Source organism: Phascolarctos cinereus, unplaced genomic scaffold, assembly GCF_003287225.1.
Source record: "Phascolarctos cinereus isolate Bilbo 61053 unplaced genomic scaffold, phaCin_HiC Scaffold_5;HRSCAF=322, whole genome shotgun sequence".
Classification (NCBI taxonomy): domain Eukaryota; kingdom Metazoa; phylum Chordata; class Mammalia; order Diprotodontia; family Phascolarctidae; genus Phascolarctos; species Phascolarctos cinereus.
In genome coordinates, this window is record NW_027555958.1 from 452,141,312 (window position 1) to 452,165,448 (window position 24,137).

The 24,137-nt window shown below is 55.2% G+C and overlaps 1 protein-coding gene across 3 annotated transcripts in view; it reads right to left on the minus strand.

The window, feature by feature from the left end:
- Positions 1-1,937: 1,937 nt before the first annotated feature.
- The window catches only part of TTC39A (tetratricopeptide repeat domain 39A), an 82,388-nt gene continuing 60,188 nt past the window's right edge, over positions 1,938-24,137 (minus strand). For all 3 annotated transcript variants that reach the window (XM_020987739.2, XM_020987738.2, XM_020987737.2), the window contains exons 7-18: positions 23,416-23,515; positions 21,511-21,576; positions 20,148-20,256; positions 19,659-19,726; positions 19,220-19,279; positions 15,631-15,792; positions 13,083-13,174; positions 11,009-11,129; positions 9,747-9,858; positions 8,221-8,335; positions 6,041-6,157; positions 1,938-3,020 (exon numbers count right to left, since the gene is read on the minus strand). In XM_020987739.2, coding sequence (XP_020843398.1) covers positions 2,900-3,020; positions 6,041-6,157; positions 8,221-8,335; positions 9,747-9,858; positions 11,009-11,129; positions 13,083-13,174; positions 15,631-15,792; positions 19,220-19,279; positions 19,659-19,726; positions 20,148-20,256; positions 21,511-21,576; positions 23,416-23,515 — 1,243 coding nt within the window. In that variant the 3' untranslated portion in view covers positions 1,938-2,899. The remainder of the gene's footprint in view (positions 3,021-6,040; positions 6,158-8,220; positions 8,336-9,746; positions 9,859-11,008; positions 11,130-13,082; positions 13,175-15,630; positions 15,793-19,219; positions 19,280-19,658; positions 19,727-20,147; positions 20,257-21,510; positions 21,577-23,415; positions 23,516-24,137) is intronic.

Sequence of the window (24,137 nt, forward strand, 5' to 3'; positions counted from 1 at the left end):
CTCGGCCCCAGTGAGAAGCACTTCCAGGCCACGCTGGGGTTAGGGGCATTTTATTTGGAGCAGCAGATGTCTCCTTGGTGCCTGCTGTGGACAGAGCCGTGTGCTCGGAGCGAGGAGAGGCGTTTCTGCCCACCTGGAGCTCCCAGAGCAGTGAGAGACAAGACACAAGCATCGTATGTGAGAGTCTGAAGGGGAAGATCGGGATGCCATGCCAGAGGGCTTCCTGGAGGAGGTGGTGTTAGGGTTTTAAAGAGGGAGTAGGAATTTTACAGGTGACAGATCCCAGGTTAAAACTAGAAGGGGCCTCAGATGCTGTCCATTGGCCTCATTTTACAAATCAGGAAATTGGAGTCCAGAGAGGTTAAGTAATTTGTCCAGCATCACACAGCATGTCAGCGGGAAGAGACAGAAGGTATTCCAGGAATGAAATCCCATCCAGCAGCCTGAGCAGCATCACAGAGATGAGAACAGACCTGCAATTGTGGAAGGCACTGAATGCCACACATAGTTACTGAAATTCTACTCAGTGGGTAATTGGGAGCAAATGAAGGTATTTTGTCGTGTTTAAAACAGAAGGACAGGACCCAATTTCAGCATAAGGAGGATAATTCTGGCAATGAGATGATGGATGTGTTAGTAATAGGAGGAGAGTGGTGGGCAGCTAGGTGGCGCAGTGGACAGAGCACAGGCCCTGAAGTCAGGAGGACCTGAGTTCAAATCCTGCCTCAGACCAAACACTGGACACTATGTTGTGACCCTGGGCAAGTCACTTAATCCCAATTGCCTAAAAAAATAAAACGAAACAGTGGAGGCAGAAGGACTTGTTTGGCACTGTTTGACTTTGGAGTCAGAGGAGACCTGGGTTCAAATCTTGTCTCTCTCACAGACTTACCTGTATGGCCTTGGGCAGTTCAGCACCCCCAGATGAAATAAGGAGATTGGGATTGATGACCTCTGAGCTCCTTTCTAGACACATGACTCAGAGACTCTGTGTCACAGACATAGTATCCACAAAGATGCAGAGGGAAGGTCCAGCTTAAGTCCAGGGTTACAAATGTGGCAGCCCGGGGGGGATGGTGGAGGCGGAGACAGAGGGTGACTTCCAAAGGAGGACTGGGGCTGGGGAAGGGGAAGGAGCTCATTCTGGGGCATGTTGAGATTGAGGGGTTGGTGACACCTCTAGCTACAGGCAGTTAGAAAGAGGTCAGGGCTGGAGAGATTTGTCTGTGTCTAAGGTGGGAATGAGTCAGACAATACTTTAGGTCTCCTAACCTCTGCCCCCACAGCCTCCCTCTCAGACCTCTTTTCTCCCTTACACGGATGTCTCCTGGTTCTGCCCCTCATTTATGTCACAGGGTTTTTTGTGAAAAAGCCACAAAATGAATGCCACCCCAGGACCAGTGCCCCCCAAAAAGCCCTCCAATCAGCTGGGGTGAGGAAGGAGATGTGACGTCATGATACAGTGCTCTCAGGACAGTTCCCAAAGGGGGAGCATTTTCACTGACGTGAAGGAGGCAGGCAGCTCTGCCTGATCCCCTGTGGATGGAGGGAAGGAAGGAGCCTTTATCTTAAAGGCTTTATCTTTAAGCCTTTGTCTTAAAGGAGGTGGGCCAGGATGCCCACTGGGTTATCCTACCCTCACGGTGAATGATCTGTGCACGTCACCTTCTACCTCTAAAATGCAAGCTCCTTGAGGGAGTTGACAGTGTTGGGCACACAGTGAATACTTAATAAATGCTTGTCAGCTGCCCAGTGATGAGAGCAGAGAGCAAACAAGTTCTCAAAGAACCATTTGGCCTATTTTTCTCCCCAAGGAGACTTTCAGAAAATGGAAGCAGCCTCGCTGCCCTAACCCGTGTCAACCATGAGGCTGATGGCAGGCAGACTGCTCCCCCCACCTCCACCCCCCAGCCAAGGAATTAGAGAGAAGACACAGCTTTATTGAAATTACCATTGTATTATTTCTTAAATGGGTCAGTTTTTATTACTGAAATATATCTTCTCTCTTAACCATGAAAAATCACAAATGCACTGAACAGACCATGGACAGCCATGACTTTCAAGGAAACAGACTGTTGTCATTAAATAAACTGGGTGTCTTAGAACAAAGTTAAGAAGGCTTCTGCCTTCACAAATTCCTTTGGTTTTAAACCCAGTGCCAGGGACAGGATGGGGCAGAATGGCATGCTGGTCCTCGTCAGGCCCACAGACGGGTTCCTAGAGCCCCTGCCTTCCTGCCTCTGGTTAGTCTGGTGCCTTCCGTGCTGCTTCTGAGGTCGCAGAGGCACCAGGCTGGGGTCAAGGATGAAGTGAAGCTTTGAAGGTGAGAGAGGGCCTCGAGGCCCCTTGAGGTTTCTAGCATCTACTCTGAGCCCCCTGGGCCGCCCTGCTCCCCAGAGGCTTGTCAAGGTGAAAGACCACAGAAGGTCTCATGAAGAGGTGGGCCCTTTGTGGACCGGGGGGACATCCATCACCCAGCCACAGGCACCCATGTCCAGCTACATACCATGGAGACTGGAAACCTGAAAAGTCTCCTTCTCCAGCCTCGTATGATGAGGAAGCAACAATTCTGATTAATTTGGATTCAAGGCAGAGGCATGTGGGCTAAGCCTCTGCGTGACCCCCATGAGGCGGTCATTGTATTTCTAAGAAAAATGTAAACTTTAAACATTCTGTTAAACATCACAGTGGAGGGTGATGACCCGTGTGGGGGTGACCACAGGCCTTGGGCAAGGGGGAGCTACCTGGCCTAACTCAATTCCAACTATGCTTCACCATCCACCACCCACCAACTTCCTATGGGCTTGGTTCAGGAGGGCGGGCGGGAGGGCCTGATTGTCCTGAAATGTTTGGTCTTCCTGCCTTCTGGTCATCTCAGGGTCAGCCCCAAGCCCCACAGCTAGAGCACCCCAGACACTTCGGGGCCGCTCCCATTCTCGGGGGCCGCCCTGGCCTGAAGCACGACTGCTTGGATCCGGAAGTGCGTCCTGGACTCCATGGAGTAATTCTTGTAGTTTTGTCTAGGACCAAACAGAGAACAAGACCGGGTCAATGATGAGATCCCCTGGGCACGGGGCCATGTGGGTTCGGGCAAAGCGAGGGGAGCTGACAGGGGCCTCCCCTCCTGACTCTGGCTGCCCCTGTCCTGGGAACTGTCTGAGTGTGGGGCCTGGGGCACTCATCCCCACACCGTGCAGGGAGTTACATTCGTCATCACAGCTAGCACTTACACAGCTCCTTACGGGCATCTCACAGCAATGTCGGTGGACGGGAGTAATTCAAGCAAAAGAAAGTCTGCGGTTAGACAAAACCATCCCAGAAGGCCCCCTCCCCCATTTCCACAGTGGATGATTTCAGGAAAAAGGTCATGAGAAAAGGTGTGATGTTAGAGCCGTATATGATGGAAAAGCTGAAAAACCTTTGGAAAAGGTCACAGGATCAGAACTTTCGGCAGGAAGAGGCCTCAGAGGTCACTGAAGTCCAACCCCCAGAGAGGGGGGTAGTGACTCACAGGTCATCACCTTTGTCCGCCTGCCAGTGACCACAACAGAGAGGTCTGCTGCCTTCCCCAGCAGAGTAACGGAGGCTCACACCCACTCAGAGGTGAGTCACGGGGACAGATGATGTCAGCAGGAGGAATTCAGAAGGGATTGCTAAGCATGAGGAAGTCGGGCATGGGTGGCATCTTCCTCTTCTCCGCCCCTCAGATACAAAGGCATCTGGGGGAGGACCATACAGAAGGGAGAGGTTCTTTGTCAGGGATGGAGGGAACATTAGGAGGGCATGGTGGAAATGCTATTTGCCTGCACAAGTCTCGTCTTTAACATGAAGGTGGAGAAGACCCATCTCCATACACAGCCATCAACAGTGAAAACCGACCGTAAAGACCCCCGGTGATTCACTGGAGACGACACGGAAGCGGCCACGAACGAGAACCGTCCCAGGCCTCCGATGTCTGCACCCAAGCCTAGAACCTGGGGGGAGTCGGCAGCGTCTGCTCGCTCACCTGATGCCAGGAGGCAGGGCAGACCTCCCAGTGCGGGGGGGAGACCCATGCCTGGAACACGGCTCATGGCCGGGGGAGGGGGAGACCTCAGAATCAGTGAAATGCATGAAGTTGGGGGGAGGGAGGGCAGAGTGGATGGAAGCGAGGAGGGGCGGTGCTCAGGTGAGGACATCCAAGAATGGCGGGGGGGAGGTCGCCATGCTGCAGGGCTGGCACAAGGCCAATGTCCCAATTTTCAAAGGAGGGAAGAGAAGAGTCTTCAGACCAGGCAGGGAACTTGACTTTGATTCCTGGCAAAATTCTAGAGCAGAACATTAAAGGGAAGCCTGTGACCATCTAGAGAAGGAGGTGGTGATCACCGGGAGCCAGATTGGCGCCCCACTGTTTATGTAGACTTAAGGCAGAGAACTGGAGAGCCGGGGCAGAGGGGGACGCTCGCGCTGTTCTTATGGGGGACATGAAGAGCTGAAGTTGGAGAAACTGGGCGGAATCCGAACAAAGGTCGTCGTCACTGGGTCAGTGACAACTGGAAGAAGGTCTACGGGGGAGTGCCCCAGGGATCTGTGGCCAATCCGGCCTCCGACATTTTCACCAATCACTCACTGGGGCCAAGGCTTATCAAATCTGTCAGTGACTCCGAGCTGAGGCATGGCTAACGTACTGGATGCCGGGCTCCACAAAGATCGGGGTAGGTAGAATGCGGGCCAAATAGAATAAAGCGAAATCGAGTAGGAACATGTGTGTTCAAAGTGTTTTTTCCTAAGTATAAGGTGGGCAGGGTATGACTAGACAGCAATTCATCTGAAAATGGTCAAAGGGAGGCGGTCTTAATGGACCGCAAGCCCAGCCTGAGTCTACAGTGTGATGTGGCCGGGAGGAGAGCCAGTGTGCTCTCGGGCTGCCGACCCCAGGAAGGAGGGGTGGGAGCGCCTCTTCTCCTCAGCCCACCTGGAGGCAGGACACTGAGGAACTTCTAGAAGAGGGAGATGGGGAAGCACCTCGAACCCGTGCCTGATGCAAATCAACTGAAAGAACTGGGACTGTTTGGCCAGCACGTAGACTCAAAATATGAGAAGAGCCGCGGCCCGGCAGGGGGGTGAAGTGCGCTCTGTGCGGCCCGGGAGGGCCGGACCAGGAGCGAGGGGGCGGCGCAGGACGGACGTCCAGAAAACCTTCCCGACAGAAGAGCCTTCCCAGAGCGGGGAGGCGTGGCGGGCATCCGCCCTGCGGGCTGTCCGGTCAGGTCTGGCCCGGGAGCCCTGCCTGCCTACATCCCTCCCAACCGAGGTTCCAGAGTCTGAGACTCTGATTGCGAAGCCCCGCCCAGCCCTGATGTTCTAGGTCGTCCCTCCTAGTTCTGACATCCCTTGATCTCAGTCCCAGCCCCTCCCAGGCCATCCCAGCTCTGACATTCCCTGTTCTCAGGCCCCTCCCAGCTCTGACATTCTCCCTGTTCTAAGCTCCCTCTCAGCTCTGACACTCCCTGTTCTAAGCCCCTTCCCAGCTCTGACAGTTCCTGTTCTCAGGCCCCTCCCAGCTCTGACATCCCCTGTTCTAAGCTCCCTCCCAGCTCTGACATTCCCTGTTCTCAAGCCCCTCCCAGCTCTGACAGTCCCTGTTCTCAAGCCCCTCCCAGCTCTGACATTCTCCCTGTTCTAAGCTCCCTCCCAGCTCTGCCATTCCCTGTTCTCAAGCCCCTCCCAGCTCTGACATTCTTCCTGTTCTAAGCTTCCTCCCAGCTCTGACACTCCCTGTTCTAAGCCCCTTCTCAACTTTGACATTCTCCCTGTTCTAAGCCCCTTCCCAGCTCTGGCAGTTCCTGTTCTAAGGGCCCTCCCAGCTCTGACACTCCCTGTTCTAAGGCTCCTCTGAGCTCCGATGTCTCAGGACCTAGGGCTGGCAGCTCCCTGATCAGGGCCCACTTTCATAAGGGATGAAAACAAGGAAGTGGCTCTTGGGGTGGGGGCTTCCTGGACCCCTGCCCCTCCCCTCTGTGCTGAGCAGCCCAGCCCTGCTGTGGGGGAAGTCTCTTACTTGGCCATTTCCAAGCATTTGAGGGCTTCCTCGGTCCTGCCCTGCTCCAGGCAGAGCAGGGAGATCTCCAGCAGCGCGTTAGGGATCAGGTAATGGTCATACTTAATCTTCTTCTCACTGTGGGACAGAGAGGAAGGAGAGGAGTTAGGGGCCAGCCCGAGCCCTTCCTCCCTTCTCCCACAGTGGGTGGCCGGCCAAGGCCACATCCCAGGGACAGTCAGAGGGACAGCCTGGGCCCTGCAGCCTGGCAGAACAGACTGTCCCCTCCTGGTCCTCTGCTCTTCACACTCCATGCTCCAGCCAAGCTGGGTAACTCTGTCCTCATGCTCCTGGTGCTTTCCAACCTCAGGCCCTTTGCTCAGGGGGCTGCCCCCCATCCCCCCTTCTTTATGACTTAATTCCTATCCATCCTTTAATTCCCAGTACAAATGCCACTGCAGCCACCTCCAGGAAGCCTGCCCTGATCCTAGCCAAGGAAGAACCATCTCCTGGAGCCTCTCAGGAAGCCCCGGGTCCTAGCCTTCTTCCTGGGTGGGCTGAGGGTCCCCGGGGGGCAGGGCTGCAGCAGAACCAAAGCTTGTGTCTTCCTAGCCCTGTGTGCCAGGCTCTGCACACTGCAGAGCCTTAATGAACATTTGGTGATGTGCACTCCCCCGGGCCACGATAGCGAGGCCTCACCTTCCTGTGGCCTTAGGAGTCTCCCACCTGAGCCCATGGGAGCCACAGCAGGCATCCTTAATCCTATTTCCAGATGGTGCACCTGAGGGTCAGAAGGCCAAAGGAGCTGCTCACTGGTCACACAGCTAGTGGCAGGCTGGATTCAAATCCTGCTTGTGGCAGGTCCACCACCCTATCCAGAGGCTGCCCGGTCTGCCCTGGGGGTCCTCGCCACACCTCCAGATGCCCCAGCCCTCCCAGGCCCTCCTTAACCCCTCACAATACAGCTTCTGATCACCAGAACTCCTCTCCAAAGTGACAGAAGACCTCCCAGCTGCCAGGTCCACAGGCCCTTTCTCTGTCCTCACTCTCCTTGACCCCTGGGCAGCCTTGACTGCTGGGCAATCTCCTCCTGGCTGTTCTCTGAGTTTGTGGGTCACCCCTCCGGTTCTCCTCCTCCCTCTCTGACTTCTCCTTCTCTGTCCCCTTTGTTGGACCCTGCTCCACTTATACCCTCTGACCAGAGGGGTCCCCAGGGCTCTATCCTGGGTCCTCGTCCCTTCTCCCTCTATACTGCTACACTTAGTGATCCCATCAGCTCCATTTCTATGCTGGGGATTCTCACACCTACCTTTCCTGCCCCAATCTCTCTGCTGACCCCCCCCCTTTTTTGAAGCAACTGGGGTTAAGTGACTTGCCCAAGGTCACACAGCTAGTAAGTGTCTGGGGCCACATTTGAATTCAGTAAGATGAGTCTTCCCAACCCCAGGCTAGGTGCTCTGTGCACTTTGGCACCACCTAGCGGCCCTAGGAATGCTGGTTTCAGAGAAGCAAATTGAGCCTCCGTGTAGGACAGACTTCCTCACAATGGGGAAATCACCCCATCCCCAGGACCCATCTTTAAAATGGGTTAATGCCCACTGCGGGTTGGGACGAGTTGTGTAACGCTCAGAGCCATGATAAGAGCACCCCTTGCACTGGCCCCACAGCCCAGATCTGTGGCCAGGCCTCATGGTGTCTGCCTTGACAACCTCACTCACACTTACACACACACACACACACACACACACACACACATACACACATGCACACACACAACACGCACACACACATATACACGTGCACGAACACACACACAGAAGCGCACGTGCCCTCGCCCACAGCCAGGCCGGGCTCAGGCCCTCATCACCCCGTACCCCCTGGGATCTACCTGCCTCAGTTCTCCCCTCTCGTCCACCACATGTGGACACATGATTTTTCTAAAGCTCTGGGGGCTCCCTGGGCTCCTCTTCTCTGGGCTCTCAGGATCCTAGGTTCAGGGCTGGAGGGGACCTTGGCGGGTCCTACGGCCCAACCCCCCATTTTGTAGAGGAGCTGCCTGGCTTGCCCCCCCCCCCAGGGAGTAGGTGGAAGAGCTGAGGCCCCTCTGCAGTCCCGTGCCCACCCCCCTCGGCTGCAGGGCCTCTCGAGGAGGGGGCAGGGGCCCGACAAGGCCCGGCAGCTGCCAGATGCAGAGGCCTCACCTGGTGTGGATAAACCGGAAGTTCTCCTTGGCCTCCCTGACCTGGCCCAGGTGCTTCAGACACAGGCCCTGAAGCAGCTTCACCACACACAGGTCGTCCACCGAGAACTCGTTGGCTGAAAACACAGAGGCCCTGTCAGTTCCCCACCACTGGTGGGTGCTTAGCACAGGGCCTGGCACACAGGAGGCGATTAACAAATGTTGACTGATTGACTGGACCAGACCTAGGGACGCAAAAGGATTCCCAGGGGCTGTCTACTGACTTTGTTTTGAAACGTAATATTACCTATGTTTTCTTTTCTTTTCTTTTTTTTTTTGTTAAATACTTCCCAATTACACCTGAATGTGGTTTCGCAGCGTTTGGGACCCTTTGGGACAAGACAAGCATTTCTCAGCCTGAGGTGGCCACAGCTCTGCTGGCCATGCATACAGTAGGGGGCACTTATAAATGCTTGCTGAACAGAATCAGACTGGAAGCTCCCTGAGGGCTTTTGTCTGTAGGCGTTCAATAAATCAGCTGACTGAGGGACTGAACTGAGCTGAAATAAACTGATGGAACCCTTCGGTGTCGGTCGGGGTGACGGGGCCAGGGAACGTGAGATCCAAACAGCAGGAATCCAGCTGATTTCAAACCTCCAGCTCTGGTGGCTGGAAAGCATTTCTGATACAGAGTCATTTCCTGAGGGCCAGCATGCTATGGTGATAGAGGACCATAGGTCAGCTGGATTAGGGGCAGCATTCACTCACGGCCTCAGGAGGGGCCCAAGATGAGCCTGGCTTCTCCAAGGACAAGGGCGTGCAGGGCTCCCACAGGGGAGAGGGACCACCGGCCCCCGGGTCATGGCCCATCCTAGGGGCAGCCCGGTGGGCCAGACGCTGACTAGCTGTGTGACCCCAGGAACTCGTGGCCACGGCCGGCTGGGGGCCGTCCTACCTCAAGTCTCTCCAGCGCCCCCTCCTAAAGCACAGGCCCGCCCGCGTCCCCCCTCCTCAGTACACTCCAGTGGCCCCTCCTGCCAGAGGACCAAACAGAAAATCCTCTCTGGCGTTTAAAGCCCTCTGTAACCTGGCCCTTTTCTGCCCTCCATTCTCCCGCCCTGTCCGCTGACCCCCGCCTCGTTGCTGCCTCTCCGGACCCTGGGCATCTTCCCTGGCTGTGCCCCTCGCCGGGACACTCTCCTTCCTCCTGTCTGGCTTCAAGCCCCAGCAAATGCCCCCTCCTCAGGAAGCCCTCCTGGCCCCTGGTGCCCATGCCCGCCCTCTGCTCAGTGCCCCCATCTCCCCGTATGTGGCTTTCTGTGCATGGGGGACCTCGGCTCCCCGAAGGCAGAGACTCCGGTCTTTCTCTGTACCCCCGGGCTTAGCACAAGGCCTGGCACACACTAGGCATTGATGACTGATTGGCCTACAGTGACACCCTCTGGCCACCAGATGGCGCCCGGGTGCCGCACAGCCAGCCGTGCCCTGGGCTCGGTCTGGGCCCTTGGGAAGGAGGGGGAGGCGGGTGCTGCCCCCGGCCACGGTCACCTGGCGACTTCTCCAGGGTCTCCTGGGCCTTGACGAGGACTTCCAGCATGCCCTCCGTCAGCTGCCGCTGCTTCCCAATCACCGCGTAGCCGTTCCAGATGTACATCATTTCCTGGGGAGGGGGCCGCTGCAGTCAGTCCCAGCACGCTCCCCCATCCCCCATCCCATCTGTGCGTCAGCGTCCCCACGTGTGAAATGGGAGCGTTGGGGCGCAGGGCCACCGCGTCTAGGTTCAGATCTTGGCCTGGCATGGCCTTGGTCCTGTCCTGCCCCCTTTCTGGGCCTCAGTCTCCTCCTCTGTAAAATGGGGGGCGGGCCTCTGAGGCCCCTCCCAGCGCTCTGTCTCTGGGCTCGCTGGCAGACAACAGAACCAGTGGCTGGGTCAGGCTGGAGCCCCCAGGCCAGGGACGTCCCAGTGTGCTCGGCCAGTGCCTGGCACACAGCAGGCGCTTAATGGAATATTTATTGGCAGAGAAGGAAAAGTGGGGCTTGTCTGCAAAGGCCGACTTGGCTCCTGGGGCCTCCCCAAGGGGACTGTGGCCCTGAAGGAACGAGGCTGGAAACTTCGGGGGTCACAGAATGTCAGAGCTGGGAGGGGCCTTAAGGGGGAAGGGAAAGGGATGAAGTGTTTATTAAGTGCTTACTGTATGCCAGGCACTAGGCTGGGGCTTCTACAAATATTCTCTCATTCCACCCTTAGCACAACCCTGGGGGACAGGTGCAATTATTACCCCCATTTTACAGCTGAGGAAACCAAGGCAGACACTGGTTAAGTGACTTGCCCAGGATCACACAGCCTGGGCGGATCTGAGGCAGGATTTGAACTCAGGGCTTCCTGACTCCAGGCCCAGCACTCTACCTACTGAGTCTGTTCCCAGGGAATGTCCGAGCCAGGAGGGGCCAGAGAACAGAGACATCAGAGCTGAGAAGGGCCTGGGAGGCCCCAGACCAGGCAGTGGCTGACCTGAGGTCACCCCTTTTCCTGGCCATTCCAGGCCACCAAGACGCCAGGTAGGAGCTAAGTGCTGCCCTGTGACACGTGGCCCCCAAGGCCGACCTTACGAGGCAGGCTCCTTCACTATCAGTGGTCTCCAGGCCGCCTCCCTGCCCCCCTCAATAACCCTCCTAGCCCAAAGCTGCCCTAACCTGCACCCAGTGCCCAAAGGGCTCTTGGGCTAACTCTGACCCTTCAGCCTGCCCTGGCCGGACCTCCAGCCCCAGGTTAGGAAGGGGAAGGCTGGGGGCTGGCAGGAGTCTCCTACCAGGGCCGGCACAGGCAGCGGGATGGGGTTCGGGTTGAGGTACCGCCGAGACTTCCGAATGGCAAACTTTTCGGTGGGCAGAGACTTGCCAGCAATCTTGAGCTTCAGGCCTGGCACAGCTCTGCCAAGGAGAGAAGACAGAGGTCAGGAAGCCTGGCTGGGGAGGGAGGGGGCAGCTCCTGGTGCACCCCAGGCTAGACAGGGATGCAGGAAGGTGTCACGGGGGGGATGCTGACTCAGGGGGTAGTCAAGGAGAGAAAGGCCCGGCCCCCACCACAGATACAGCCCCACGTGAACATCACAGGCCACATCCCTGGACAGCTGAGGCCCTGCCGAGGGTCCCTTAGCTAGGAAGGGGCAGTTGTTGGCTGAACAGAATCATGGAGGGCAGGCTTCCTGTAGGAGGAGGGATTTTAGTGGGGACCTACAGGAAGCCAGGAGGCCTTGGTGAGGAGGGAGAGCGTCCTAGGCACAGAGAGGGACAGCCGGAAGGCCGCTGTCGCTGCCCTGAAGAAGACGGTCGGGCACGTCTGGACAGGCAGGAGGGGGCAGCTTATGAAGGGCTCCGAATGCCAAAAAGAGGATTTTCTATTTGCTCTTGGAGACAACAGGGAGGCACTGGAGTTTATGGAGTACGAGGGGATCACTTCAGTGGCTCAACAGAGAATGGACAGGAGGCTCGGGCAAACAGGCCCACCCGCTGGTCACTGCAGTGACCAAGGAGAGTCAGGGTGGCATCAGAGGGGAGAAGCGGCAGGCTGGAGCGACCCCGCAGACATGGCCAGAGACAGGGGGGGATCCAGGCTGACTCCTGGGGTGGGAGCCTGGGGGCCGACAAGAAAGGGGAGGGGGAGAGACAGAGAGGTTAGCGGTCAGCACCGTGAGGCTGCCGTGTCTACAGGCCATCTGGTTCAAGGTGTACAATGGCCAGGTGGGAGACTGGAGGGCAGGAAAGAGGTCAAGGCGAAAACAGGGCTAAGAATTAGCTACACAGAATGATCACCAGATCCATGGCAGCAGAGAAGAGCCCCAATGGAAGTGGCTTAGAGGGAGAAGAGCCCTGTGCATGAAGAATCAGCAGAGCAGATGGCCAAAGAGGTGGGAGGAGAACCAGGAGAGACCGAGAGAGAGGGTGACGGGTGGCCTCAGAGGCTGCAGGGGCGTCGGGAAGGACGAGGACCGAGCAAAGGCCGCCGGACCTGGCAGCTTAGGGGAGTAACTGCCATTGGTTACTGGAAGGGGCAGTTTTGGTGGAAGGCTATGGCAAGAAGCCAGGCTACTGGGGGGTCAGATGGGAGGGAGAGGGGAGGAGAGGAGGGGGAGGCCCCCAGGGTCGAAGGCCACAGAAGGCTGGAGAGATGGGGGTGATGGCTGGAGGAGGTGGACAGGCCGAGCAAGGATTTGTGTTTGGGGCAAGAAGCCGCCAGCAGATAGGGAGACTGAAGACAGACCAGAAAAAAGGCACTATCTGTTAGGGGCGATGGGATGGGAGGGGACGGCTTGCACAGGTGGATGGGTTGGCCTTGGAAAGGAGAAGCCAGTGGCAGAAGGTGTCTGGGAGATGGGAGGTGATAAGGAGGGAGGCAAGGAAGCTATTCAATCTTTTCTGTAAAATGTGAGGCAAAGTCCTGGGCTGGGGGAGGGGAGGAGCCCTGGGAGACAGGAGGAGGGCTGAAAAGGCCTGGAAGACCCACTGCAGAAAGTGGGATCGAGTCAGGAAAGTCTAAACAGGTATTGTGCTGTATACAATTCCATTTGTACTTGTCTCCTCTACCAGAATGTCAGCCCAGTGCCAGGCATAATTAAGCCAGGTGCTTAATAAATACTTGCTGACTGACTGCGTCAAGAGGTAGTGAGCTCCCCATCACCAGAGGTCTTCAAGCAGTGGCTCAATGTCCCTTCATCAGGGAGGCCACAGAGGGGTTCCCACTTGGGTCCAAAGGATTGGAGGAGATGCCCTGCAGGGCTGGGGCACCGCCGGCCTAGGGGTCCCTCCAACACCGGGAAGGACCCCGCTTTCTGGTGCAGGCTCAGACCTGGGGGTGGGGGGCAGAGGGGACAGTGAGGTTCTCACCGAAAAAGCTCCACTTCATCATCTCCAAAAGGTTTGTAATCGTCCTCTCCAAACATGCTGAGGTAGGCGGCTTTCATGTAGATGTAGGTGGCCTGGGGCGGGGGAAGAAAGACCCTCTCCATCTCTCTGCTGCTACCAGAGGACAGACCAAGCCCTGTGGGCCAGAGTTCAAGGCCCTGCACAGGCTTGCTCCAGCCCCTTTTTACAACCGCAGCCCCTACTCCACCCTTCCAAGTTGGCTCCAGACAAGTCACTAAAGACCAGGCTCAAATGTGGCCCTCCTCCAGGGAGCCCTCCCTGATCCTTCCCAGTGGGCAGGGACTCCTGCCTGCCACAATCCCAGTGTTCTCCTCACAGCTATTTCCCACGGTCCTCATTTAAACAGAGCCTTCTTCCTGCCAGCTGGGAGCTTCCTGGGGGCAGGGGCCCACCTCCATCTCTCCCTTCCCTGCTGGCAGACTCACAGGGTGGCCTCGGTGACTCCTCGCTGAGGCCAGGGCCAGCTACAAACTCCTCCCCTGGACCCTTGAAGCCCCTCCCAATATGGCTCCCTCCTCCCCTCCCAACATCCTCCCCAGGCGCTGCCCTTCACACACACCTCAATCTCCCGTCTCCACACCTTTGTATTGGCTGTGCCCCATGCCTGGAATGCTCTCCCTCCTCCCTCCTCCCTTCTCATTTCCCTCAGAATTCACTCAAGCATCATCTTCCAGAGAAGCCCTGCCCAATCTCTGACTTCAGTGCCTTCCTGGACTCCCCCAGCTGCCTGGTGTCCACTCTGAGGTGGGCAGGGGGTCTACCCCGTGGGCTCTGCCCACCATTGTCTGCGTCCCCTGGGAGGCACTGACTGTGATGGTGGGCATCTCCATCATCCTTGTTCACAGACCCAGACCGGGGGGCTCCCCTTGCCTCCTCCTCTGCTCTTCTCTCTCAGCTCTGCACACAGCAGGCGCTTAATACAGGGTGTTTGTACCTACTGCATGTTTCTATGCTGCATGGTTCTAGGGTCAGGACTGGCCAGCTGGCAGCCCTGCCCCCAATCTATAATCACAGGGTGGCAGGGCTGTACGAGACTCCCCAGAGGAGGCGGCCAGGACCCTGGGATGGTGGCAGGGGTGTGGCAGGGGGAGGGGTGCTCCAGAGAGCTACCAGCACCAAGAGGCAGGCACAGGACAATGAACAGGGCTTGACCCTGGGCAGGACATCTGTTCTCCCCCAAGCCTACCGTGTGACTCTGGGCCAGCCGTACCATTTCTTCTCTAAAGGGAGTGCGTGGCCTGGATGACCTCTAGGCCCCTTCTAGCTCTGACTTTCTGGGATTTTTACGCCAACAAGCCCAGCCTAGGGGGTTTCTTCCTTGTTGAAAATGGTAAAGTAGGCTGTGGCCGAGGGGACACCCAGAAATAGCCCCTAAAAAACCACCCCAAAGCCCACTGTGTCCTGGCAGGAGCCTCCAGTGGGAGACCTGACCAAGCCAGGCTTAAGCCCCAGGGAAGGGGGGAGGGAATCTGGTTCTCGGGCCCTGGGTTAGAGGGAGCAGATTCCAGGGTCTGGGGCCTTGGCCTGGCCTCCTGGCATCAGCCTGTGTGTCCACTGAATCCCAGGGCCTGGCTCTGAGCAGTGACCCCTGGTGACAATGGACAGGAAGTCTGTCTGATCTCACCCTGTGGTGAGGCACGCAGGGCTACAGACCCCAGTGTCCAGACTCCAGCACTTTTCTCACCATATCTCTGACTGGGGCAAGGAAGGTGAGGCCTCTGTGGTTCTCCCAGAATCCCCCAGGGGGCTGAGAAGGGCCAAAGGCCTCTTTCTCTAGTCTCAGTCCTGGGCTAAATGCACTTGGGAGGAATACACTGGTTCTAAGCCTACATAACATTCCTTTTCTGTGCCGCAATCTCTTTCACTGCAAATTGGGCATAACAAAGTTTGCTCTTTGCCATCTCAAAAGCGACGAGAGAAAGCAAGGTGCCGGGAGACGGAGGAGCCTGCTACAGATACGCTGCCCCTGGGCCGTATGACGGATGGTTCCAGGAGACTCAGGGAACCCCAAGCAGAGGCACCTGACCCCATCCATAACGTGACCATTCCTCCATCCTAGCATGAGGATGGCAAAGGGGAGCACTGGGTGGGGCTGTTGGGAGAACCCCTGTCCTGGGGGACCCCACCTCAGGGGGAGACCTGCCTCAGAAGTCCCTTCCTGCTCTTGGAAGTTCCAAGTTCCTGGATCCCCAGCTTTGAAGATTCTAGAGCTCTGGACTGCTGAAGCTCTAGAATTCTGAGTTTCTGATCCCAAGGCTCTGCTCTAGAATTCTAAGCTTTCCAGGCTTGTAAGAGTCTAAGGTTTGAAGACTCTAAAACCCTCTCAGTCTCAGATTCTAAAGGTGGTTGTTTAGTTTGAAAAAAAAAACAAAAACAAAAAACAACTGTAGGTTGTTGACCTGGTGGTCTACTGAAACCCCCAGGTCTTCCTCATATGAACTATGTTCCCACCACAGGTGAGTGAGGGGGCTTCTCAATAGCCTACCCGCCATCTTCCCCCCTCCCATACCTTGGACCAGGAGTTCTCTTTGCTGAGCAGGTCGGCATAGAAGTAGGCCATCTTCCACTGGCATTTGTAGGTGAAACACCACATGAGCTCCCAGTAACACATATGGTGGAACTGCTTCCAGTGCTGCTGGGCCTCACAGCACTCCTCAAAGCGCTGGACGGCCTGTGAGGGACAGACGCACACGGGTGGGGGCCCAGGCCTTCAGCCACTGCCTGCTGCCCTCTCCTCCCTGCTCCTCCCCAGGCCTTGGCCTGTGAGGAACAGACGGATATGGGTGGGGGCTCAGGCCTTCAGCCACTGCCTGCTGCCCTCATCTCCCCAATCCTCCCTGGGCCTTGGCCTGAGAGGGACAGATGGGGGGCCCTCAGCTGCCTGCTTAGCCCCCCTCTCTCCCACCTGTCTTTCTGGGGCCTTTGCCTACCCAGGCCTCATGTTCTGCTGTACTATGAGGTATCAGGGAAAAAAACACAGCTTGAGGGGTAAGGAAACTGGGACTGGTCCTGGTTCTGCCACCAAACTGATAATCACTTCCTCCTCTGGGCCTAGGATTTGCCCAGGGTCACACAGCTAGTGAGTGTCAGAAGCCAAACGTGAACTAGGCCCTCTTCTTCAGGACCAGTGCTCCATCCACTGGGCCCCCTAGCTGTGGTTCTTTATAATATACATTTTATATTATAATAAATAAATATAAGATATAAATATAAAAATATTTTTTTTAAAAACAAGTTTACCTATTCCAGATTAAGAAGCCCTGGTTTGGAGGATGAGCTCTAAAGACACATTCAACGTCCTAAACTTCTGATTCCAAGACTCTAAATGGGGGAGGGGAGAATCTTTGGAGAAGTGGCCCAGTCCATTTCAGGATTCCTGACAGAGATGAAAGAGAAAACCAGGTATATGCAGCCATGTGTGTGAGGCAGGGACTTGGGGAGAGCAGATTTCAGGGAGTCAGAGAGAGGCCAGGTAGACCCCATGGAGAACCAGAATTCTACAGGGGTAGTCAGACCACAAGGGGCAGGTGGTGGGAGGTGTTCAAGAAACATTCTGAAGACACAATGGGAGAGGATTCCAATGAGGAAGGAAAGGCCAAGTCCTCCAAAGAGACCAAAGTGGATGTCCCAGGAACTCAATCTACAGAGTTTAGATTTTTAAAAGACAAGTCCAGAAGACAGAAGTAAGGGCTGGTGACAGGATGAATGTGAGAGCCCAGAAATCCTGTATCAGTGGGGTCCAGAGTAAACCCCAAAATGTGCTAAGGGTTATGGGGGAGCCAAGGACTACCAAAGGGGGCTTTGTGAGTTACACTGGGGAAAAGAGGAGGGTCAAAGAAGGGATGGGACCAGTGCTGGAGGCAAGTGCGATGATGAGAGTATTCAAGGCAGAGAAGGTAGACTGACTCAATTCTTACATCATGTGTTTCCTCTCCAAGGAGAATGGTCTTTGGACTGGAAAAGACAGACCGAAAGGATTCACAGAGAGCTGAAACCCAAGATGGGTAAGGATCTGATCATAAGAAATCACCTGGCACAAACCCGTCCCAAGGTGCTGAAAGACTTGGGAGATGTGAATCCTGATCCACTCTCAATGATCTCTGAAAGACCAGCAAGAGAGGAAAGACGCCATCGTCATGGACACGGGACAATGTCCCAGTTTTCAGAAAGGAAAGAGGATGGAGTCCATCGTCATGGAGTTTGCTTCCAGCTCCTGGCAAAGTTCCAGGCTGCAATAGGAAAGGCAGGGTCTGAGCATTCTGAAGGGAAGCAGCCATCACAAAAAGCCAGGATGGCGTCAGCAAGACCAGGTCAGGTCGGTCTTGCTTCATTCTTGTGTAACAGAGCAACTGGTAGATCAGAAGGCTGTGCCTCAGTATCCTTTGATTATAGAGAGGCATTTGATGACATTTCTCTTGCTGTCCCTCTGGTGGACGAGATGGAGATATGTGGGCAAGAGGACAGTACAACAAGGGAAGTGAGGCAGGATAGTGGGAACAATCCTGGATTTGGAGTCAGAGAATCTGGGTTCAAATCCTGGCTCTGCTACTTTACTACCTGTATGACCTTGGGCAAGTGAATTCATTTCTCTGTCCTCGGTATTCTCACCTATAAAATGAAGGGGAGGAGATGGACTCGATGAAATCCCTCCACACTGAAGTTTCCTCTAGTTCTAAACCTACAATCCTATGATTTAGAATTGGTTGAGTGGTTAGATGCCAAAAGCAGTCATCAGTAAGACCCACTTGGCTTGGAAAGAGGTCTCTAGTGGAGGGCCTCAAGGATCTGTTGTATGAAAATGGTTACCAGCAACTTCAACAAAGACCCCATAGTCTACTCATCACACTTGCAGGTGAGACAAAGCTGGGAGTAATTGCTAATAGAAATCACAGAGGCCAGACCACTGCTTGTCAGCAAGGGGCAGTGAGGATTTCCCTTCAGGTTTGGGCTGGTCCATATGCTGCTGACGTCACTGGCCCCTTCTTGTTCTGAGACACCGTGGTTCTAAGACTTTAGAGCTTTGATGTACTAATATTATGTAAGTGCCCAAACAATGATGCCATGATGATGGGAGGACAGGTCGGGGACCTCAGGCCATGGTCAGGACTCACAGATGAGACGGGGCACAGTGGACAGCACCTCAGGCTGGCTTGGCTTTGAGTCCCAGCTCTGACTCTCTCTCACAGAGTGACCTCAAGTAAATTACTTCACCTTTCCATGCCTCAGTCTCCCCAACTGCAAACTGAGGATAACATTCATGCTCTCTACTTCCCAGCCAGTCAGGAAGAAAGTGATTTATGCAACTTTAAAGCACTACAGGTATGAAGGCCTAGGTATTTGTTAATTATCATGATCATTTCTATTAATTATTATTGTCAGTTCATTATTGCTTGCTCAGTGCTGGGGATTTTGGAGCAGCCACTGAAAGGGTCCCCCTCTCCTCTCCATGGCCTTCAAGGTCCACTTCCTCCACACAGCTGGCCCTCATCTCACCCCCTCCCAAACTGCTATGTGCTGACCAGTCTCACTGAGACTGGGAACTTCCCTGAGGGCAGAGCCTGGCCGTTCTCTCTCCTTTGGTCTGTCCTCTAGGAAGACCTACCTTTGGTCTGGTGCAAGGCCAATGTTTGTCTGGCCTCCCCATCCCGGGCCTCTGGGGACTCACCACTGCCCATTCTGACCCAGGAGAGGCAGTGCGGTGTAGTGGTCAAGGCACTGGCCTTGGAGTCAGCTACCACCTCAGACACATAATAACTAGGTGATCCTGGGCAAATCTCTAACCTCTCGGCCTCAGTTTCCTAATCTGTAAAATAACAACTGCCATTTCCATAGCACTTTAAGACTGGTAAAGCGCTTTACATTTTTTATCCCATTGGATCCTCACATCCTGCTGTTATCCCCATTTTACAGATGGGGAAACCAAGGCACATAGTGGCTAAGTGACTTGCCTGGGTTCACTCATCTAATAAGTGCCCGAGACAGGTCTTCTGACTCCAAATTTAGAGCTCTGTCCGCTGTGCCCCACAGCCACCTCGATGTTCCCTTCTGGATCTAAATCTATGGTCCTGGACGACCCCCCAGAGGCTTCGGCTACTCACTGTGTCAATGTGGCCCTTGATGGCTTCGATCCGGCCGGCAAAGAAGAGGAAGATGGCTCCCTGCAAAACAGGAGCGCCCACAGAGCACCTTGACTGGGGGAAGGATCCCACAGAAAACCCTGATGCTGTCTTGGGTTATCTGAAGGCCATCACAAGGAATAAGAGACAGACCCATTTTGCCTGACACCAGACTCAGGACTAGTGGAGTTCAAATATCCCAGAGGAATATGAGAAAGCCATTTCACTTTGGGTAGTGAGCTCCCCACCACTAGAGGTGTTCAAACAGAGCCTGCGTGATCTCTCCTCTTGCACTGAGTGGGAAGTGGGCCAAGGCCTCTAGTCCCTTCTAACTCGGGATTCTATGGGTGCTCAGGGAAGCTGCTGGGCCCACAGTTCCTGGTCTGGGGGAGGGACACAAGGGACAGGAGAAAGCACTTACTTTGGGGTAACGTTTCAGGTAAGGCTGGAGGAGCTTCTCGGCCTCTTCGATGTTGACGTTCCCAGTGCCTGTCGTGGTCGCAAGGAGAGAGAAAAGTTCAAGGACAGAGGTCAGGGCACTATTCTGCACCACCCTCCCTACCCCGCAGTGGCTGGTGAGCCCAGGCAGGGAAGTCACAATTATCCCTCAGGGAATAAGGCTGTGTTTCAAATGCTACATAGCTCATGAGCCCCCACTGGCGTGCTTCCCACCATGATTATCAGGTGAGAATCATAGTCAACCAGACTCAGTTGGCTTTTAGATGGAGGTATTTACTGAAGTGGTATAGTGAGGGTACAAAACCCTCTCCCCCAAAGTCTCTTTATAAAAGAATTCTTTATAAAAGTTTGCCTACTCCTCCCCCTAACCTTAGGCCCAGGAATTAGGATGGGGAACTGAGGAATAGGGGGATGGGGGAAAGATGAGGATGCAGAGGGTACATCTTCTTACCAAGCACGAAGCTGAGGAAGGTGTGATAACAAAGCAGCAACATGGTACACAGCACAGCCCGGAAGCTGTGCACAGAGGCTCCCTCCTCCAGCTGCAGCAGCCCGTAGTCCTGAGCAGGAGAGAGAGGAGAGTTGGAGAACCAGGGAGAGAGAAGAAGGCAGAGGGAGAGGGAAGAGGGAAAGGAAAAGGAAAGGAAGAGGAAGAGGAAGAGAGAAAACATTCAGAAACAAGAGGAAACAGGCAAGAGCAAAGGGAGGGAGCTGAGAGACTAGGAGGGAAAGTAAAGAAGCAGGAAGAGAAGAAAGCACCACCAGAGAGAGGGGGAAGGAGGGGAGAGGCCCTCCTGGGGTCTGAGCTCGAGAGCCAGAAGGAACTTCATTCACCCTCTGGTCCAATCCCCTCATTCTGCAGACTAGGAAACCAAGGGCAGAGAGGCTAATTCAGGACGTGTGGAGAGCTGGGATTTGAACCCAGGTCCGACTCCAAATTTAACCAGCTTTTCCACAGTTCCACACAGCACGTGGGGGCGGGGCGTGGAGGTCAGTGAGGGTCCCACTGTCCTCTGCCTCTAGAGCAGTGGGCTTAGTTCTAGCCACCACAGTTTGGGGGGGGCCATTGGTCAGATGGAGAGGAGGAGGACAGTTCAGACAGGGGCCCTGTGACCACGCCATAGGCAGAGTAGTTGTAGGAAGTGGGGGAAGACTTGGGGGGACACGAGAGCTGTCTTCGAGTGCCTGATACGGCTGCCACTGACTGTTCTCTGCCCCCCGGCACAATTACAATGGAGAATTTCCTGACAGCTGTCCAACAACAGAACAAGCTGCCTCACAAGGTAGTTTCCTGTCACTGGAAGTATTCAAGCCAAGGCTAGATGACCACATCATCAGGGCTGCCACAGAAGGGATCCCTGAGACGCAATGATATCGAATGATTCCCCTTCTAGTTCTGAGACCCTCCAAGCTCTTGGTGTCCTAGCTGGGAAGGAAGGAGGGCAGGGATGAAGACCATGTCAGAACACAGGAAATGAGGCCATCCCCTCTTGGAAAATCCCCAAAAACAAGAATTGGGAAAGACTCGGAGGTTGTCTCATCCCCAAGGCCCTGCCCTGCCTAGCCTGAGGGCTAGGTCATCTCCAAGCCTCTACCTTCAGGGAGCCCTAGACAGGAGACCCCAAGACCCCAAGCAGGGTTTTGCCTGATTTAATTTTCACGGACGATGAATGCAACATTTGCTCCATGGATGGCTATTCTAGCGGGGCTGGCCTCAGAAGGGTCCCGCTGGGGCTGGGCAGGAATGGGGGGGGGGCCCTACAGGCAGCCAGGGTGTCAGAGAGACTTTAAGGCACTTGTAGCAGATTCTTTACCTTGTTTCCAGAGAAGCCCACAAATTCCAGCAGCCGCAAGATCCTGGCAGGAAGCATGGACAGTGTCTGAGGGGTGGGAACACAGGTAAGCAGAGGTGGAAGGGAAAGGTCTCAACCTGATTCCAGGGCCCTCTGTGCTTCTCCATCCTCCTGCAGTAAACTCTCCCCCACCCACCTGCAGACATTACCCTCTTCCCCCAGACTGAAACCCACACCATAGTGTGTGTTAGGGAGGGGACCATCTAAGCTGTTGGCCAGAAAATCTAGGACTCTGTCTCCCTATAGGAGACAGGTCCCTATAGGAATGAATGTACCCCACCAGTGCTACCTGGGAGTGGAAGGAAGCCCCTTCATTAGCCCAGGAGCCCATTTCATCCATCCAGTGAGTGAGGAGGGCTCACCTCAGAGACGTGAAGCCAGGACAGGTGTGAGGGAGGGCAGGGAGGGAAGAGCAGAGCTGAGGGCCAGAGGAAGGAGGGGGCTAAGGGGGCACGAGAGACTGGGCCAGAGGGGGCAGCTGATGTCAGTGATCATCCAAAGAGAAGTCGTTCCCTGTGTCCATGTGCCCTCTACTTTACTGGGGGTTTTCAAAGCTATTTCACACTCAGCTGATCCTCCCAATAGCCCTGGGAACAGGCAGGGCACAGATGGTCAGCTTCCTGATGCTGCCGAGGAGACTGAAGCCCAGAGACAGGCGGTGACCACTCTCCCCCGTGTCACACCGGGAATTAGCAGCACAGACCTCTAGAGGAGAAGCCAGGCCTTCTGAGGATTCCTGAGGCCCAGGCCAGCATGCTGCCCACACCAGGCGGTTTGCTGTGAGGGGTTCCAGGAATGCCCTGAGAAGCCCCCTCCCTTTCTACCCCTTCACTCCTCCCATCACCCTCAAGTCTAGAAATTTACTATTAAGTATTTTTATCAATCAATCAAGTATTTGTTAAGTGCCTACTATGTGTCAGGCATTGTGCTAAGCACTGGATTTAATCTCCTGGAGTTTCCATTGCCCTCTCCTGGCGGTTGGTCCTCTAAAAAGAAGAACTTACAGATTTATACCAGGCTCCTGCGAGGGAGGCCATGCAAGATTGACAAGTAAGTGACAGGCTGAGATCTGAACCCAGGGCTTCCCGGGGTTCTTCCCACTCTCCCACTGCCTCCCAGGTAGGCCTGAGGAAAGGGCGAGGGTCAGAACCCACCCCAGCCACCTACTGGCTGTGTGACCTTGGGGAAGTCACCTCCCTGGGCCTTAGTTTTCTCGTCTATAAAATGAAGGGTTTGGCCTAGATGCCCTTGGAGGTCCCTCCCAGCTTTCAGTGTGGGATCTTATCCTCCATAACCAGCCCCTCCTCCGACAAGTGGCAGAGACCAAAGAGGAAACAAGCCACTTGGTCACTAGATCTTGACCTGATTGTTCCCATTTGCAGGGGCTGTTTTATTGCTTCTGTCTCCCCTACCGAAGGCCAAGCGGCTCTCCTCACCCTCTGAGCTGGAGGGAAGGCAGCAGCTTCTCCCGGTGGCACCAGACAGAGCCTCGTCTGCACCACTCTAGTTACTGGTGGGAGGCGGCCCATTAGGCTCACCTCTCCTGCAGACCGCGCTGCCCTCGGCATCCCTGATCTCCCCCAAAGAGCACCCATGGGGCTGGGCCCGCGTGGGACCTTCCAAAATGCCTCCTGTCTGTGAGGCTTGCCACCCCAACTAAAGGAAATGCTAGGTTCTGAGGGCACAGGCCTGGGCACATAAGGGGGACTGTGTGAACCTTGGTGAGAGTGAAAAAAGGACAGTCACCTTGAGTCACCTGAGAGAAGCCCAACCCAGCCCTGAATGTGTGAGTGTGGAAGGGGAGGGGGCGAGGAAGAGGGAGAGGCGGACAGGCGGACAGGCTTGGGGGTGGGGGCTGGTACTTACCAAGTTGAAGGCGCCCACACCAAGCTTCACCCCTCCTTCAAAATGGCTGTGGTTTTCCCCCTTCGGGTAACTGGAGGACTGTACCAGGCTGTCCAGCTCCCTAGCCACACAAAGCCTCCATTCGGTTATAGGTTATGGGGGGGGGGGTTCAGTTGGGGCTGCACCACCCCAACCCACCCCTCGCCCCAGCATGAGACCCTTAGAAAGAGCATGCCTAAGAGACCTCCCAACAGGTAACATACAACAGACAATAATGCTAAGAAATAGCAGGCATTTGCATAGCAGTGCCTGCTTCGCACTGAGCGCCGGGCTAAGTGCTTTGAAAACAGCTGAGGAAACTGCAGCATGCAGAGGTGAAGTGACTTGAGCAAGGTCACACTGCTAGTAAAAGTCTGAGGCCAGATCTGAACTCCGGTCTTCCTGCTTTCATGCCCGCTCCACCTAGATGGAATCTTAGAATACAGAATATTAAATTATCCTTAGAATGTCAGAGCTGGGAGGGGGCTTGGAACATAAAGCATAGAATGGCACAGCTAAGAGCAGGTGCAGAACACAGAATGCATAACATTGGGGGTGGGGCAGACCTCAGAACACAGACTATCAGACCGAGGTGCCTTCAGGCTTGTCGAGGTCCCCTTTCTCCCATTCTGCAGAGAGGGAAACTGAGGTACAGAAAGGGGAAAAGGCGTAGCCCCGGATTACAGAACTGGTGAGCGGCACCA